Source organism: Melospiza georgiana, chromosome 3 (genome assembly GCF_028018845.1).
Source record: "Melospiza georgiana isolate bMelGeo1 chromosome 3, bMelGeo1.pri, whole genome shotgun sequence".
NCBI classification, from domain to species: Eukaryota; Metazoa; Chordata; class Aves; order Passeriformes; family Passerellidae; genus Melospiza; species Melospiza georgiana.
The window spans coordinates 34,653,935-34,669,200 of NC_080432.1; the positions used below are offsets into that span (position 1 = coordinate 34,653,935).

Genomic DNA, 15,266 nt, shown 5'->3' on the forward strand with positions numbered 1-15,266 from the left:
TTTTATACCTTTGGAAGTAGTTCTTGTGGCAAAAATACTTCTTGCTGTTTTCCAGCTCTAGCTTAACACACCTATTTTGTATGCAAGAATTCATACCGAGCTCAGTATCTTTGATTCTTATTCCTTCTCACCCTTTACATGGAAAATGTAAATCTTACCCCTTCCCCACCCCCTCTTTGCTAGCAAACTTGCAGGGTGATTATTTGGTGCATGTGCACACAAAGGCAGATTATGTGGGGTTTTTTGCCTTGGGCATCCACAGTATTCCTTAATAGTTTGAGCTATGTGAATCAGCCTGGATGAAAAGCCCTTATTCTGCTGCTGAGGAGGACACATTCATGAGACAGGAGTGTCTTCCTTGTCCTTCTGCTTACTTCATATATTGAAATATGTTTTCATAAACTTTGCTCAGTGACACCAGACAGGACATTGCAGTGCAGGTGGCAAAGTAGAATTGCAAAACACGTTGGTTTACCAAGGGACAAACCTGGGGAATACGGCATCAGTTCTGATTTATTTTCTGTAAATGATCCTGCTGATTTAATGCTGAATTGCCCCCTCTAAGATTTGCATTAAAAAAATTCTTTCAGTACAGGTTACTGGAGTAAACTTGAATTCATTATCTAAGGAATTCAATGTTTGTGTAATTTACAGAGTTATTTTAAGTCCATATGTGGTCTAATTGCATGTATAACATTGTCCTAAGTCCTTGAATTTGTTCCATGTCTGCATTTGTCCTGATTAGGTGTCTGTTTTGTTTGGGTTTAATTCTTCCAGGGCAAGGGCTTTTAATAAAAATATAAAGAATTTTAAAAGAACTGAAATTGGGGATGTTGTTTTCTGAAGTTGTTGAGCTTAAAAGAATGTAAACTGGTCAGTTTTGGACTCTGTAACAAAATTTTGTAAGCAATTTACAAAAAGTTATTCTCTGTTCTATAAGGAGCTGCCAAGATGTGCTTTTGGCTGGGTAAGAAGGAGCAGTATTCAGTGGAAAGGGCACAGAACCATTTTTCCTGTTTCAGTTGCAAAAATTGTGGCTAATGCTTTTTTATTTCCTTGTGCTTTTATTTCAGCCAAGACAACATCCTTTTATACTGCCTCCTATGCATGTCCAGTGTGGAGAACACTACACTGAAACACATAATTCACAAGGTACTCAGAGCATATATTTTCCCTTTAATGTACTTCAATTTTATGTGTATGCAAAGAAGCTCCTAAGCCTTATATCCAGATTTATAATGCCATCATGGTCAGATGGGAGCTGCTGCTGCAGGAGAACTAGCAGTTTTATAGTTAATGTTGCAGTAAGTCTTCTGTTTGAAGTCCAATTCCAGTTTTCAAATTTCCCTAAAATATCTGCGTGTGATTGTATGGACCTTAAACTTGGTATTCCAGTTCAGTGAACTGAAAAAATAATTTCTAAAGGGAGTATGATGGCTGTACTCAAAGGCAGTGCCAGCTGGGGCCAGGGAGAGAAACCGAGTGAGGGAAAAGGCGACAGCAAAAAGCTTCTGCTGTAGGAGAAATCATGCTGTCCTGTCCATGAAACTGTATCTGTGCACAACCTTTTCTACTGATTTTTCACCACCATCTGCCTGCATTGTTAGCCTTACAGACACAAGGAGGGTTAACTGTTTTCACGCCCATATTTGACAAATAAATTCTTTAAGAGGTTGTGCCAGGTTACTTTGATCAAGTCTGGGAATGGAGCCCAGCCCCTAAACAGCTTGAGTCTCACACCCTTAACCACCCCGCCTTTTGGAATACACGTAGCCAGGTCTGTTAGGCTGCTGTTCTTTGCAATTCATGAGAGGTACACCTGAAGTACTCTCAGCAGCAGGAGGAACTCTAATCATACCTGTTAGTGTTTTGGATTGTGGGGTCTGACTATTTTTAAGGCAGAATTTGGTAAGTTTTGAAAAGAGCCATTTAGTAGAGTTCCTTGCATACAGTATATTTGACTTAGTGGCTACTGCTGTTCTGCTGTGGAGGTGAGGCTGTGAAGAGTAATCTCAATTTTAGAAAAATTGTAAAATTCTTTTAGTTTTACTACAGGCTTTTCTAAATTTTCAAAGAACTAGCTGATTTCAGAGTTTGGGAGTTCTACCCTTCTCTTACAAGACTTACAACAGGGACAGACAGGCAGTAAAGTTGTGATATGGTCTTTATTGTCTTGATTTCCTCTCAGGGCTTTGCTGAAGCATTTATCATTCTATAGTGCATCTGCAGGGTGGTTTGTTGTTTGGGGTTTTTTTTCCTATTTTTTTGTTCACTGAGCTTTGATCACCCAAATGTGTCTTTCTTCAGATCCTCAAAACTGTTGATTGGTCTAAAGTAGGATTTCCAATTTCACAGTCCTCTGCTACTCTAAATCTCAGACAGCCATGTATCAACAGAAGAGACAAGAGAATTTTTCAGGTTAACCATATGCCTGCAGTGCTGGAGTTTTAAGGTGCCAGCATCAGTGAACCCTTTCACAATGCTAAGGGAGGAGATGCCCCTTTATTCCTCCTTGCCACCTCAGGCAAAAACACTTCCTCTCTTTCCCCTTTCATGTTTCCCACAAGGATCTGAACTACTACCATGTTTTGCTAAGTGTTGGGAATGTTTGCGTTGGTAGCTTTGCTTTAGTTCTGTTTTGATGGTTCAAGGATGCTCCCAAGACCAAACATTCCCTGCATTTGTGCACTAAGCTGTCTCTGTACTCACTGGTGCAGACTGCATTTGAAGCTTTTCTAGCAGTGAATAAATCCTCGTGGGTTAAAATTATGAACATTTCTCTCTCTGCTCTACGCAGATAGCATTTTCCATGGAAATGAAGAAACTTTCTACTGTAGGTCTCAGACCAGTTTGGATAGGTGTCCAATGGACTTCAGCTACTTGAATGGTAATGGACCCAATGGGAGTGTATGCAGTGCCCACAGCATGAACTCCCTCAATCGCTCGCAGAACTTCATCCAGGCATCTCCAATGTCCTCAAATCTGAGCATCCCGGGCAGTGACATCATGAGAGCAGACTATATCCCCAGCCACAGACACAGTGCAATCATCGTCCCGTCTTACAGGCCAACTCCCGATTACGAAACCGTCATGAGGCAAATGAAGAGAGGGGTGATCCAGATGGACAGCCAAAGTCAGTCTTTGAGGAATCTCAATATTGGAAACACACATGCTTACAACCAGCCAGAGGACCTAGTTTACAGCCAGCCTGAGATTCGAGAGAGGCACCCTTACACGATCACCTACGGGCCCCAGGGGGGTGCCTATAACAAGCCCGTGGCCCCCTCTGACCAAATGAACCCCAACAATGCTGCCCAGAACAAGACGGCAGCCAGTGCCATATCCCACACGGTCAGCACCCCAGAGCTGGCCAACGTGCAGCTGCAGAGCGGCCAGAGCTACAACACCACGCACATGCTCAAGAACTATCTCTTCAGGCCCCCGCCTCCGTACCCGCGCCCGCGCCCCGCCACCAGCACGCCCGACCTGGCCAGCCACCGGCACAAGTACGTCAGCGGCAGCAGCCCCGACCTGGTCACCCGCAAGGTGCAGCTCTCGGTGAAGACCTACCAGGAGGACAGCTCGCCCGTGGTGCGCCAGTCGCTGCAGGAGGTCAGCGAGCCCCTCATGGCCGTGAAGCACCACGCGGCCGTCAACAAGCGCCACAGCCTGGAGGTCATCAGCAATATGGTGCGTGGCATAGAAGCCATGGCCCTGAAGACTTTGAACGCCCCTCTGCCGCGCAGGAACACACTGCGGGAGCAGGTGCAGCCGGAAGAGCCGGTTCAGATGGGCCATGAAGTTCAGCAGGTCCCTCACTACCACCACAAAAAGACGTTTTCCGATGCCACAATGCTGATACACAGCAGTGAAAGCGAAGAGGAAGAGGAAACGCAGGAATCTGTGTCCCGGATAGCAGCCCTGCACGAGAACATGGAGTACAGTGCTCAGCTGCAAGCTGCCTTGGCTAGAATACCAAATAAACCTCCTCCAGAGTACCCTGGGCCTCGTAAAAGTGTCAGCAACGGAGCGCTGAGGCAGGACCACGTTAGCATTTCTGTGGCTGTGGCCAGGGCCAAGGCCATGAGGCCGGGGCCTTCCAAAGCTGTCAGTGTCTCTCGAACTGATCAAGTGGCAATAAATGGGTCTTCACTGGGACCCTCTATCTCGGAGCCTGACCTTACCAGTGTGAAGGAGCGGGTCAAGAAAGAGCCGGTCAAGGAAAGGCCTGTGTCTGAAATGTTTTCTATCGAGGACAGCATTATAGAAAGAGAGATCATGATGAGGGTAAGTGCCTTCCTCTGTTGCGGTGGCTTCTTGGAAATTAGTAATCACACAGGTCAACTTCCATCCCAGAAATCTGTTGGGTCAGTAAACTGTAGGGAATGTGTGGGTGGGAAGCTGTGGATTTGCTTAAAGTTGGGAAATGTGATATTAAGTGCCACATACAATTTGGTTTTGTGGGCTGTCAAGGGAGTTGATCCCATACCCTGCTTGGGCTTGTGTGTTGTCTCAGCTGTGGCTCTTTGGCTGGTGGCCAGACCTGTGTCTGACCCAGCTGAGGATGCCACTGCCCTGGCAGCAGTGCTGGCTGGAGATGGGTGGATGGCAGGGCAGGCATCTGGGGATGAGGAGACTGATGGCAAATCCCCCCTTGATGCCTGCTTCCCTTTAGGATTTGAGGGCAGGGCGAGTCTGGAATGTGTTTGCTGAGATGGGTGGGAGGTTGTGTTTTTGGCGCTGGTGTTTTACTCCCCCTTTGCAAGCGTGTCAGGTGAAGTATCACATAACATAATGGCAACTCAGGATTTTTTTCAAATGATCTTTAATTCCCTTCCTGCCACTTTATGTAACATAGTTCTCTGAATAAAACCCTGGTAGCCCTAGAATATGGATTGTTGGTTTTGCCCATAACTGAGGAACCGGATATCTAAATAGAGAAGCAGCAGATGTAGAGGCTGTGTGGTTGAGCATCTGGATTGTTTATTTTGTTAAAAGTGCACTCAAGTATGAGAAGTAGGGCTCTGTTAAACTTGCACCAAATTTAAAATAAGAACTATTTCAAGGCAATGACAGCAATATGAGGGGTGCTTTTCCCTTAGTGACCTACACATATACCTGGTGTAGTGCTATAAGCAGTGCAACTGCAGTCACTGAAACCCAAGTATATGCTGTAGCTCTCATTTTCAGCACCGAAGTCTGAAACAAAACAATTTCTGAAACAAATTAGTAAAGCACCTAAATGGTCCAAAGCAGAAAAGAGTTTGTAGTTTACTAGATCAATAACTCGCTATATTTAAATACTACTGTGTATTCAAAGACATTTTCTAAACATATCCATTGCTGTTCTTGTCCATTGGGAATCCTTATGCTGATGTAACTGTTAGCAATACAACCTGAGCAACTAAATTGCAATATGGAGACTGAATTTTGCCCTTGACAACTCCTAAATGTAAAACAGAAAGTAAAAAGGAAAAAAGGGAAGTAAAGGGGCAGCCTCGGCATTAAGCTTTTAAGGTGGTTTCAGCCTAGATCAGGAATCTTGACAAGTGTGGACATTCCTTCTGTCACAGGAATCAGGTGTGATATTAATGGTAATTTGGTGACCTTGACCTGTTCAGCACAGACTTTCTTCCGTTTCATCTTTGAAGTAGTAAAAATTAAATAAAGTTCCCAAGCAAAGGGAAAATACTTGCATTTCCCTGCTTTCACAAAGCATAAAAAGAAGCTAGAGTGGGTTTGGGTGTTTGTTTTTTTGCTTAGTGCTCTGGAGGAACCCAGTGGTGAGGAAAAAGCTCACAAGCTTTTGAAAAGTCAAGGAGAGCATGCAGGAGAGCATGCAGGTTTCATTGTGTGTTTCTAGGAGCTGAGCTTGGCTCATCTGGTGACCACAGCTTCCACATGTGTGCTGAGAACCAGGCACCCCTTCTGCTTATTCCTCCTTCCAAATCCAGCAGAAAGAGCTGTTAAGGAAATGGAATAAAATATTCCTAATTTGGGCACTTCTGGGGATGCTCTGTCTTTTTTGATGCTTCAACTCCCAGTGGCATAAGGAGGAGGCAGCAGGATGAATTTAAAATTCATGCTCTGGTTCTCCATGTCATACCATAATATGATTCATGAATATGATAAATAATATCCCTCCCTGGCTGCTATTATGTTCAGTTTCTGGGACATGCAAGCTCAGTTTTTAGTGCAGAATTTATCATGGGTGCTGTTTGAATCACCATAAAAGCTAAGTGCATCAGAAGACTTCTCATTTTAGGCATTATCATCACAGAAGAGCACAATGGCCTGTGCTTTAGTGTTTGTTGTTACGGATTGAAATTACTGCTTTTCAAAAGATGCCCCAGGTATCTTGGCTTTGGTAGTGCTACTTTAACGTAACAGGGTGATGCTTTGTATGTCCTGCATCCAGCAAAATGTCTGCAGGAAAATGCTTGAGATTGTATTTGTGTGTCTTTTGATGGCATGTAAACTGTATTACATGCTGGGATTGCTTCTTTGAAATTAAAATTTGGTGCTCATGTAGGAGCAGGCCTTTGAGGAATAACAGGAAGAATAGAGGTTGTATTTGAATTTACGATGCTAATGGTGATCATCTGCATTCCTTGGCCAGAGAGTTGCAGATTTTGGAGATTAAAAAAACATTCCAGCATTTTACTGGCATTATAAATAATCACACAGAGATGAAAACGTGCCTTTTCTTGCCAAAAGAATCTAGAAAAGCAGAAGATGGCAGGCCTGGAGGCCCAGAAGAGGCCCTTGATGTTGGCAGCACTGAACGGACTCTCAGTTGCTAGGGTTCCAGTGCCGGAGGACAGCCAGGATGAAGTCACCAAGGTGCCAATGGATGAGAGGGTAAGATGGAGCCTCACGAAATGTTGCTTGTTCTTTGTTCCCAGCAGCATGAAGTATCTAAAATACTAAAATCTGATTTAAAATGTGAAAAACAAATTTCTCTTTTAAGTTTTCAGAGCCAGTAATGCAAAAGGTCTGTGGCTAATACTGTATGTCTTTGAATGCAGGCAAAGAATTAAAATGTCTTGAGCATTTAGTGAAGTCCGTGAAAATGGAGTCTGTTGTGTTTCACCTGACTATACAATGTCATACAAGATCAATCTGTAAATCTAACACTGCACATTTTTCACTTGATCGGGCAAAGTTCTGCAGTGCTCACTCACAGAAACTGTCTTCCATGTTCTGATACTGATAAGGATTTTGGTTAATGTCTCTAATGGGATTAAATTTTAAAAAATGAAGTTGTTTGCCTCCTGATGTTTGCACACACGGGTGTGTGTGTGTGTATGGAATTTCAGATATTAAAAACAGTTGCTGCTGTTAAGATTTGAGAAGCAAATTTGCAAAGAACCTTTCTGGTTTTCTGGATGGAAATTTGCAGCCTTGTGTTTTCTGGCACCCAGGGAGCAGAACTTCACCTCCACCTTGTCTGTATGTGGGATTGTGTTCAACCACAGGCATTGCATCCTTGTGAGTTAGGCAGTATTTTGAAAATGTGGGCCACATCACACTTCTTGTAGTATGATATTCTTCATGGAAAAAAATTAAAATATCTATTATGTTGAAATTGTATATTCATACCGAAATTCTTACTGAACCAAGATTATTTAGCACAGGTTTGCCTTTTATGCTATCAGTCTTCAAAAATGTGGAGGTGGAACATAAAACTGTAAAATTTGCCAGTGGTTGCACTTGGTAGAAATAAGTGTGCCATATTTCCTCAAATAACTGCAGGAGGAGTGAGTGAGAGGATGCTATGGCTGTGTATTGGAATTCAAAGAATGGATGGATGGGTCTAGCGGTGAATGTTGCTCCCAGAAGCATTAATGGGTCGATTCTCCTTTCTGTTAAATCCTAGTGCAAAATCCTGAGGAGGAAGCTGGAGGAGGGGATGGTGTTTACAGAATACGAGCAGATTCCAAAGAAGAAGGCAGATGGGATCTTCACCACAGCTGCCCTGCCGGAGAACACGGAGCGCAACCGCATCAGGGAGGTCGTTCCTTACGAGGAGAACCGCGTGGAGCTGGTGCCGACCAAAGAAAACAACACAGGCTACATCAATGCTTCACACATAAAGGTGAAGTCTTGCTTGAGTCTTGATTGCCAAATGAAGGTGTGCTAAAGCTTTGTTTGCATTTCTGGCTGCACAGCAGCATCTTCTGTACCTCAGGAGTTTCTGAAAAGGTTTAGGGTGCATTGTTATGCCTTTTTGTGTCACTGTCGGCATCTCTAAAGTCTGCTATCAACTGACATGCATAAGTTGATTTAATTGCTGGAGACTGGGAAGTTATTTTAGAGAGACATCCTGGCTTTTTTGTGCCCACCTCTGCCAGCTTGTTGTGGAATGACTCTACTGGTTAGTGTAGAAAGAGGTGCCATGTTTCTCAACCATCATGAGAATGCATTAGATCAGCCCCAGTACCTGCAGTGTGATAAAGCAATGTTTTAAGGTATGGTGACCATACTGACCTTACCACCTTACCAACAATGTCCCTGCATCTCTGACTGGTAACTGCATTGAACTTCATGTTTCAGATTATGTTTTGACGAGAAACTTCAGATTTCTTGTTAATTCAGTGTAGAAATAATTAAAGATACAACCTGACTGTTTTTACAAGCATGGTCAGTTTTAACAGTGAACTATGCTCCAGTGACTGCAGATGCTAGTTTTTCTTTAAGCTTCCAGCAGTATTTGCAAAGCCCTCTGTTGGCTTTTACTGTACCCTGAGAGAAGTAACAGAAATCCTTTGCATCAGATGACAGATATTGTTGTTAGAGAGGATTTTCTTCGTTTTCTCATTGTCAAAATCCAAATTAAAAAGAAATAATTCAAAAATAATAATAAAACATCCCGTTAAATTAATATTTTCCTGGAGTAAAAGCGTTTTAAAAGTTTAAAGAGACTTGCTGGCCTTGGCTGTGATTTACTGTGTTAAATCCTGGTGATTCAAATCTGAATTTTTTATCTGAATAATTTCTGAACCAGGATCCTGGCAGTTTGTCACTTCTCTGCATAGCCTGGTAGGAACCAAATACTGAGTTTTTGCATAATCAGACATTGCTATGATGATGAATTTCTGAGCCCCAAATTTTCTACCTACAAAGTAGGTGGAGAAAAAGAAGAAATTCCTAAAGGATGCTATTTTCCCTGGCTAGCTTTGAGCCCACATTTCCTCTTGTGTGTCGCTGTTGGACACAGACACATCTTGGAGCACCCAGGACCAGGCAGCAGTGCTTTGGTGCCTGACAGACACAGGGCCTTGGCAGGGTTTCCCTCCTGCACTTGGAGCAGCGCTTTCAGAAGCCAAGCAGATGTGCTTTTACTTCGAAGGTGAAATTGCATCTGTGAAATTTACCTCAGCAGCACAGTGTGTGCCTGTGTTTTCAGCCCAATATTTAATTTTTAATTTCCTGCAGTTAGGACATTAGAATGCAGTAAACATTCCAGGCATCCCATTCCCTTCAGACTATTTATGGGCCTTTCATGTCATGTGCCAGGAGGCTTGGACCAGGAGTCAGTAGACAAAGAAAACTCCTCTGTCATCCTGATAAGATCCATGCCTGGAGGATTCCAGCTCCCACTGCTTGGTCTGCAAGCCCCACAGTTTAACAATAATTCTCTGCAGATTTACCATGCATCATTGCTGTTAAGATACAAAGATCATCATCTATACCAAAGAGAAAAATTGTAATTAAATTTATGAAGATTAAGCACAAAGGTTCTTCAGAGCACTTCATCAGACTGTGTCAGGTCAGTATTGACTTAAAGAGCTCAGTAGGGCTGTACCAGCACTCATGGCTGCAGACCATCAGTCCAAGTGCAGGATGCTCCTTGGGGCTGTGCAGTCTGTATTAATTCTGCTCTAGTACAAGAACTTAAAAAGTCTACCAGCCTTGGTCTTGGTGTTTTTAACCATTGTTCAAAAAAGAAAATGCTGCAGAGTATGAAATAAAGAAAAGGAGCTGTTGTACAGGGTCAATCAGTTTTCAGTGAATTGAGAAACTTGTTATCATACAAAACCAATGTTATTTACAGGTGTAAACCCCCAAGCATCTCAGATTAATAAACAGTTGTTTGACTAATAAATAAATTGATTTTATTTCTGAGAATGTATTCAAAGGCTTGTACCTCAAACACAGTATGTGGTTGAACCTGTCAGAGTTATTGATTGTTCCTCATAGCGTTGTCTGCCAGTACATTGATATTTATGGATGTGTCAGCATTTTTGTTGTAAATCTTCTTCTCTGGGATGTATAACTTTGGGAGAAGTGGCTCTGGGCTAATAAGCAGAATTAGGAGACCTGAGAAGGAAAAATATTTCAACTTTCCAAATAATGAGTTTGGCTGGTTCTTCTGGTAAGCATATTTTTGAAATGATATGTAGTAGTTCTAAAAACACTTTGTTTTTTTACCTAAAATGTTTGAAAAAAGATTCCCTAAGCTTTTTCTGATGTATAGCAAATTATGTGTCATAAAATTACGATTTTTTAATACACAAGTGATTTTTTTTTAACTGCCTCTGTCAGTTAAATGAAGCAGTGTTTTATACTGGTTAACTGCAAGTAATGCTGGCTCTGTTCAGGGCAATTCAGAATTTACAGTCTAAATCTGTATGTTAATGCTTTGAAAAGAATTTCATTACCTGTCATGCAAATACACAAATACTTCTGTAAGATGTGGTTGGTAAACCTGTTGTGTATTGGGAAATAGATTTACATGGCTACAGCTTTGGGTAATTTTAAATTTCTCATGGTGTTTGAAAGCCATTTGATGTGCTGCATTTACTCTATGGTAGTTTTCAGGTTCTGAACTGAAAAACCCAAGGTGAGTAAAATCCATGGATTTTTTTATTTGGTTGATTATTGGGGGTTTTTTTGCCTGTATGATCCACATGCAATAGCAAGAAAGAGGGCATTTAGACCAAAGCTTTATGGTTATGATTATCAAGACAGGACATGTTAGCACTGAAGGTTATGTTTTGTCAGAATTGCTCTTATCAAAAGGATGATTTTTGTTCACAATTTTAACCAAAAGTAGAAGAACAAAGATTTCAGTGTAGTTCCTTTTATTTAAAAGGCAGTTCTGGCACAGACACTGCTGAGAACTCAGGCACTGACTGGTTGTTTCTTTTTGCCTTTCTCCCAGGTGACTGTAGGTGGAGAGGAGTGGCACTACATTGCTACCCAAGGGCCCCTGCCACACACATGCCATGACTTCTGGCAGATGGTGTGGGAACAGGGGGTGAATGTTATAGCCATGGTCACAGCTGAGGAGGTATGTGAAATCACAGAATAGTTCTTTCTGATGTGAGCCAATCTCCTGTTATCATCACTTCCCACTCCAGTAACCTGTTTTTCCTATCAACATCCCCTTTTCCTCTGGCTCTGTTTGAACATATGCCTGCACTGCTCTCATACTATACTTCCCAACTTCCTGACACTCAGTTTGGCAAATGCTGAAGTGAAACAAGCAGGAGCCCTCCTTCCCTCTGCTTGGGCCAAGCCAAACAAAGATGTTTCCATTGGAATGTGAGAGCTCTGAACTTGCTCCTGGTTAAAATGACAGAGATTTCCACACCATCCAAAGCCAATTCTGTATACCATCACTCTTATCAACTGAAAAGAGACCAGAAGCTGTTGTTTCCATAGAAGTGGCCATAAAAAAAAGGCAAAACCCCCCAAATAAAAGCACCCCACAAGTTTTTATTCTTATGCCAAGCAAAGCAGTTATTACTATTGTAATCCAAGAACTATGTGCTATGTTGTAAAAACTGGCACATGTTGTTAACTAACACCGAATTCGGCTCCGTGCCTGGCTGCTTTCAACAAATACAGGGAGTAGCAGAGCACATCAAGTCACTGTCCAGTTCCCAAGGCTGATCAAAAACAGACACTTACAAACTGCTGGAGAGATTCTCCTTCTAATTAAAGGAGAGTCTTCCCCAGGAGGAGAATACTTACCAAGGTGTTTTAGGCAGTAGCTGTCTTTTGTCACGAGACAAGAGTCTTCAAGTAGTTTTACACTTAAAAACACTACATGGCTGAGAGGTTTAAGTTTTAATGGGTATTTTCTTAACTTTGTGGGATGCTCCTTACTCTTCCAATGCTTTAAAATAAGAATACTTGGCTTATCCAGAGAGATTTGCACCCTTTGTTTGTAGAGAATTGCAGAAACTAATGGCTTTTTGTCTTGTTTTGTTATCAAGGAGGGAGGAAGAAGCAAGAGCCATCGTTACTGGCCTAAGCTGGGCTCTAAGCACAGCTCAGCCACCTACGGGAAGTTCAAGGTGACAACCAAGTTCCGCACGGACTCTGGCTGCTTTGCAACTACTGGTCTGAAGGTCAAGCATCTTCTCTCTGGGCAGGAGAGGACAGTGTGGCATTTGCAGTACACTGACTGGCCAGACCATGGGTGTCCAGAAGAAGTCCAAGGCTTTTTATGTAAGATTCCTTTATTTTGCATGATAAATCAAGGAAAAGATTGCTCACACTGGATTCAGTTCACTGTACCTAGTTACAGCTGGGACTGATATCAGGTGGTTGCTGTGGTGTACACAGGCCTCAACTAGGTTATACTTTGCTGCAATTTGGAGGAAAAAAAAAAGGTGGCATTCCAGAGGTAGGAGCTAAAGTGATTAGCAGGAGGAAAAATCCAAGGCAGCAGCAGTGCCAAAAACTCAGGAAATTTTAATTAATAGGGTACTTCAGTTGGCTGATCTGTTGGTGTAACTGACTGACATTTCCCAACTATTTAATGATTCAGGAGATAATAGCCTGTACACAAATGTGATTAGAAAGGTCTGGGTGAGAGGATCAGTTGCTATTGAAATAAGGTGCATCTCCTTCAGTTTTACTTTTTGCAAAAGAGCAGAGGGCTCTATCCCACATGCAGTGCCACCCTTGTAACCACAGGTACCCAGGCAATGCTCAAGGGCCTCCCCAATTACATATGGTCCTGGCTTGTGCTTTTCTGAAAATACAGCAATTATATTCATCTGTAATGTGTCAATAACACTTCCTGATTCTTACCAAGTAATAAGCACTCCCATATTAAGTAATAGGAATTCAACCGTTATTTAACTTAAGACACATCTCTGGCAGTGCAGTGGGGAATGATGCAGAAATCTTTAAATTACCACTAAAGGACGTCTGTACATGGTGTACTGATGTGTTGGAGATGCCTGTGACCTTAGCTCCTGGAAACTTTGCAGCTGCAGTGTCGCTCTGTGGCAGCTAAGTCCTCTCTCAGGAAGATCCATTATTTCTTCTTCAGTCTTGCCACAGCTCCAGTCCTTTAGTGAGGCATTCTCCTTTGCATGGTACACACTGCATGTAAATAGTGCATCCTCCTTTCCCCAGATCTGTCACCAAGGCAAAAAATAAAAAATGACATTTCAGCTTCAGCAAAGGAGTACCAGGGAATCTGTCTTCAAGAAAAAGCTATTGCCCAATTCCTCGTTTGTATCATACTTTGTTTTTCACTTTGTTTCTCATACCCTGTAGCTGTGTTTGGGCATGGCAGTAATTGGAACCTGATTGTCCCCATTTCCTCTCTCCCATTGTTTGCCACCACTTAGAGTCCCATTTCCCTGTGTGCACTGAAATGCAGCTTTTCTGATGTTGGTAGGCCTCCAGCCCCATCCTGCCTGTGGGGAGAGGACAGCTGGGGCTGCAGTGCCCTGATCCCAGAGCAGGAGAGCTCGGCTCAGGTCTCACTTCCCACTTGGAGTGCTGGGAAGCCAAGTGAGCTTTCAGCATGGGAGGTTCTCAGCATGGTGTGACAGCAGGATGTGTTGAATGATGCTAGGACAGCCACAAAAGGCAGCTGTTCCTGAGCCCCTAGCTTTCTACAAATGGCTTCAGGGAAAACAAAGCAGTGATCTCCCAGAAGGGCTTGTAGCTATTGAGGAACAAACCCTGAGCAGAGAGGGAGGGGGGGAGATTCTGTCAGAGTCTAGAAGGGAGAAGGAAGACAGGAAACAGGGCAGATGGATGCTTGCTTCCCGTGTGATACTGGCTTTGACAGGCAGTACTTTCAATGGGACTTAGCTGTTGTTTTGATCCCAGCCTGTTAATAGCAGGAATTGCTGTAAGTAATGTCTAGAATCATCTGCTTAGGGGGCCTGGAGATTTGCAAGGGGGAAAACAGAATTTAATTTTTTAAAAGAACTATTTAATTTAAAGGAGCAGACTCCCAGGTAATAATTGACACCCAGCTGGTATTGCTGGATGCAGTGCTGCTCACCGCACTCTGGCCAAGATAATTATTATGTTGTAAAAAACGTAAGTTATTGCCACTTTGACAGAGAATGACGCTTCCACACTCTTTCCCCCTCCCCTCCTAATTTTGCCATGTAGAGATGTAGATGTTTGCAGCCTTGCCTGCTTTTCCCCTTGCAGCTTACCTGGAGGAGATCCAGTCGGTGCGTCGGCACACCAACAGCGTGCTGGACAGCAGCAACACCTGCAACCCTCCCATCGTGGTGCACTGCAGTGCAGGCGTGGGCAGGACTGGCGTGGTCATCCTCACAGAGCTCATGATTGGCTGCTTGGAGCATAATGAGGTAAGTCAGCTTCCTTTGCAAACCCCCAGCTTATCCCTTGGCTAACTGGCTGCGTTCCTCAGGTTGAAATTAAAAGGCATTGAAGTGATTTCTTTCTATTACCTCTGTGAGCAAGACAAGGACTTTAAATGTGATGGGCAAAGATCCCCATGGCAGATTACTTGCTGTAGTTTTCTGTATAGTTGCTATTATTTTTTTATTATTTTAATATGTTCAAAGTTAGGGCCTTCTTCCCTCTTCTGAGAATTTAGTCTAATCCATACCTGTATTTAATTAAATACAGTGTGTTTATGAGCACTACCTGAGAGAGGCTAGAGAATAATGTCCTTGCTCTTTTAACTGAAGTTTTCTGCTCTCTAAATTCTCTCCTTGGGCTCCTTCCTCTCTCTTGTAATCTCACCTGGAATGAAATGAATGAAATTTAGCTGTGTTTTAAGAATAAGTGTATTTATGTATTCCTGTGGGGAATAGGGCTTTAGGGTTGCAGCCAGCATTATGAGTAACACAGTCTGGAGTTAGGAACAAGTGCCCCAGTAGAGCAGCCATGAGTAACAACCTAATCTTCATCTGTCACTGGGAAACTGTCTAGGAGGAATGTCACATCTTTACTAGCAATGTGCCACACAGTTTGCATGACAACTGTGGAATCCAGGGGTTTCTCTTGCCAAAGAAAATCTCAAA

General features: G+C 42.9%; 1 protein-coding gene across 1 annotated transcript in view; it reads left to right on the plus strand.

Moving 5' to 3' along the window:
* Positions 1–15,266, plus strand: part of PTPN14 (protein tyrosine phosphatase non-receptor type 14) — a 71,078-nt gene that overhangs the window by 46,753 nt on the left and 9,059 nt on the right. Inside the window, exons 11-17 of the mRNA XM_058020765.1 lie at positions 1,074–1,152; positions 2,798–4,287; positions 6,718–6,861; positions 7,880–8,098; positions 11,168–11,296; positions 12,228–12,462; positions 14,422–14,585. Coding sequence (XP_057876748.1) covers positions 1,074–1,152; positions 2,798–4,287; positions 6,718–6,861; positions 7,880–8,098; positions 11,168–11,296; positions 12,228–12,462; positions 14,422–14,585 — 2,460 coding nt within the window. The remainder of the gene's footprint in view (positions 1–1,073; positions 1,153–2,797; positions 4,288–6,717; positions 6,862–7,879; positions 8,099–11,167; positions 11,297–12,227; positions 12,463–14,421; positions 14,586–15,266) is intronic.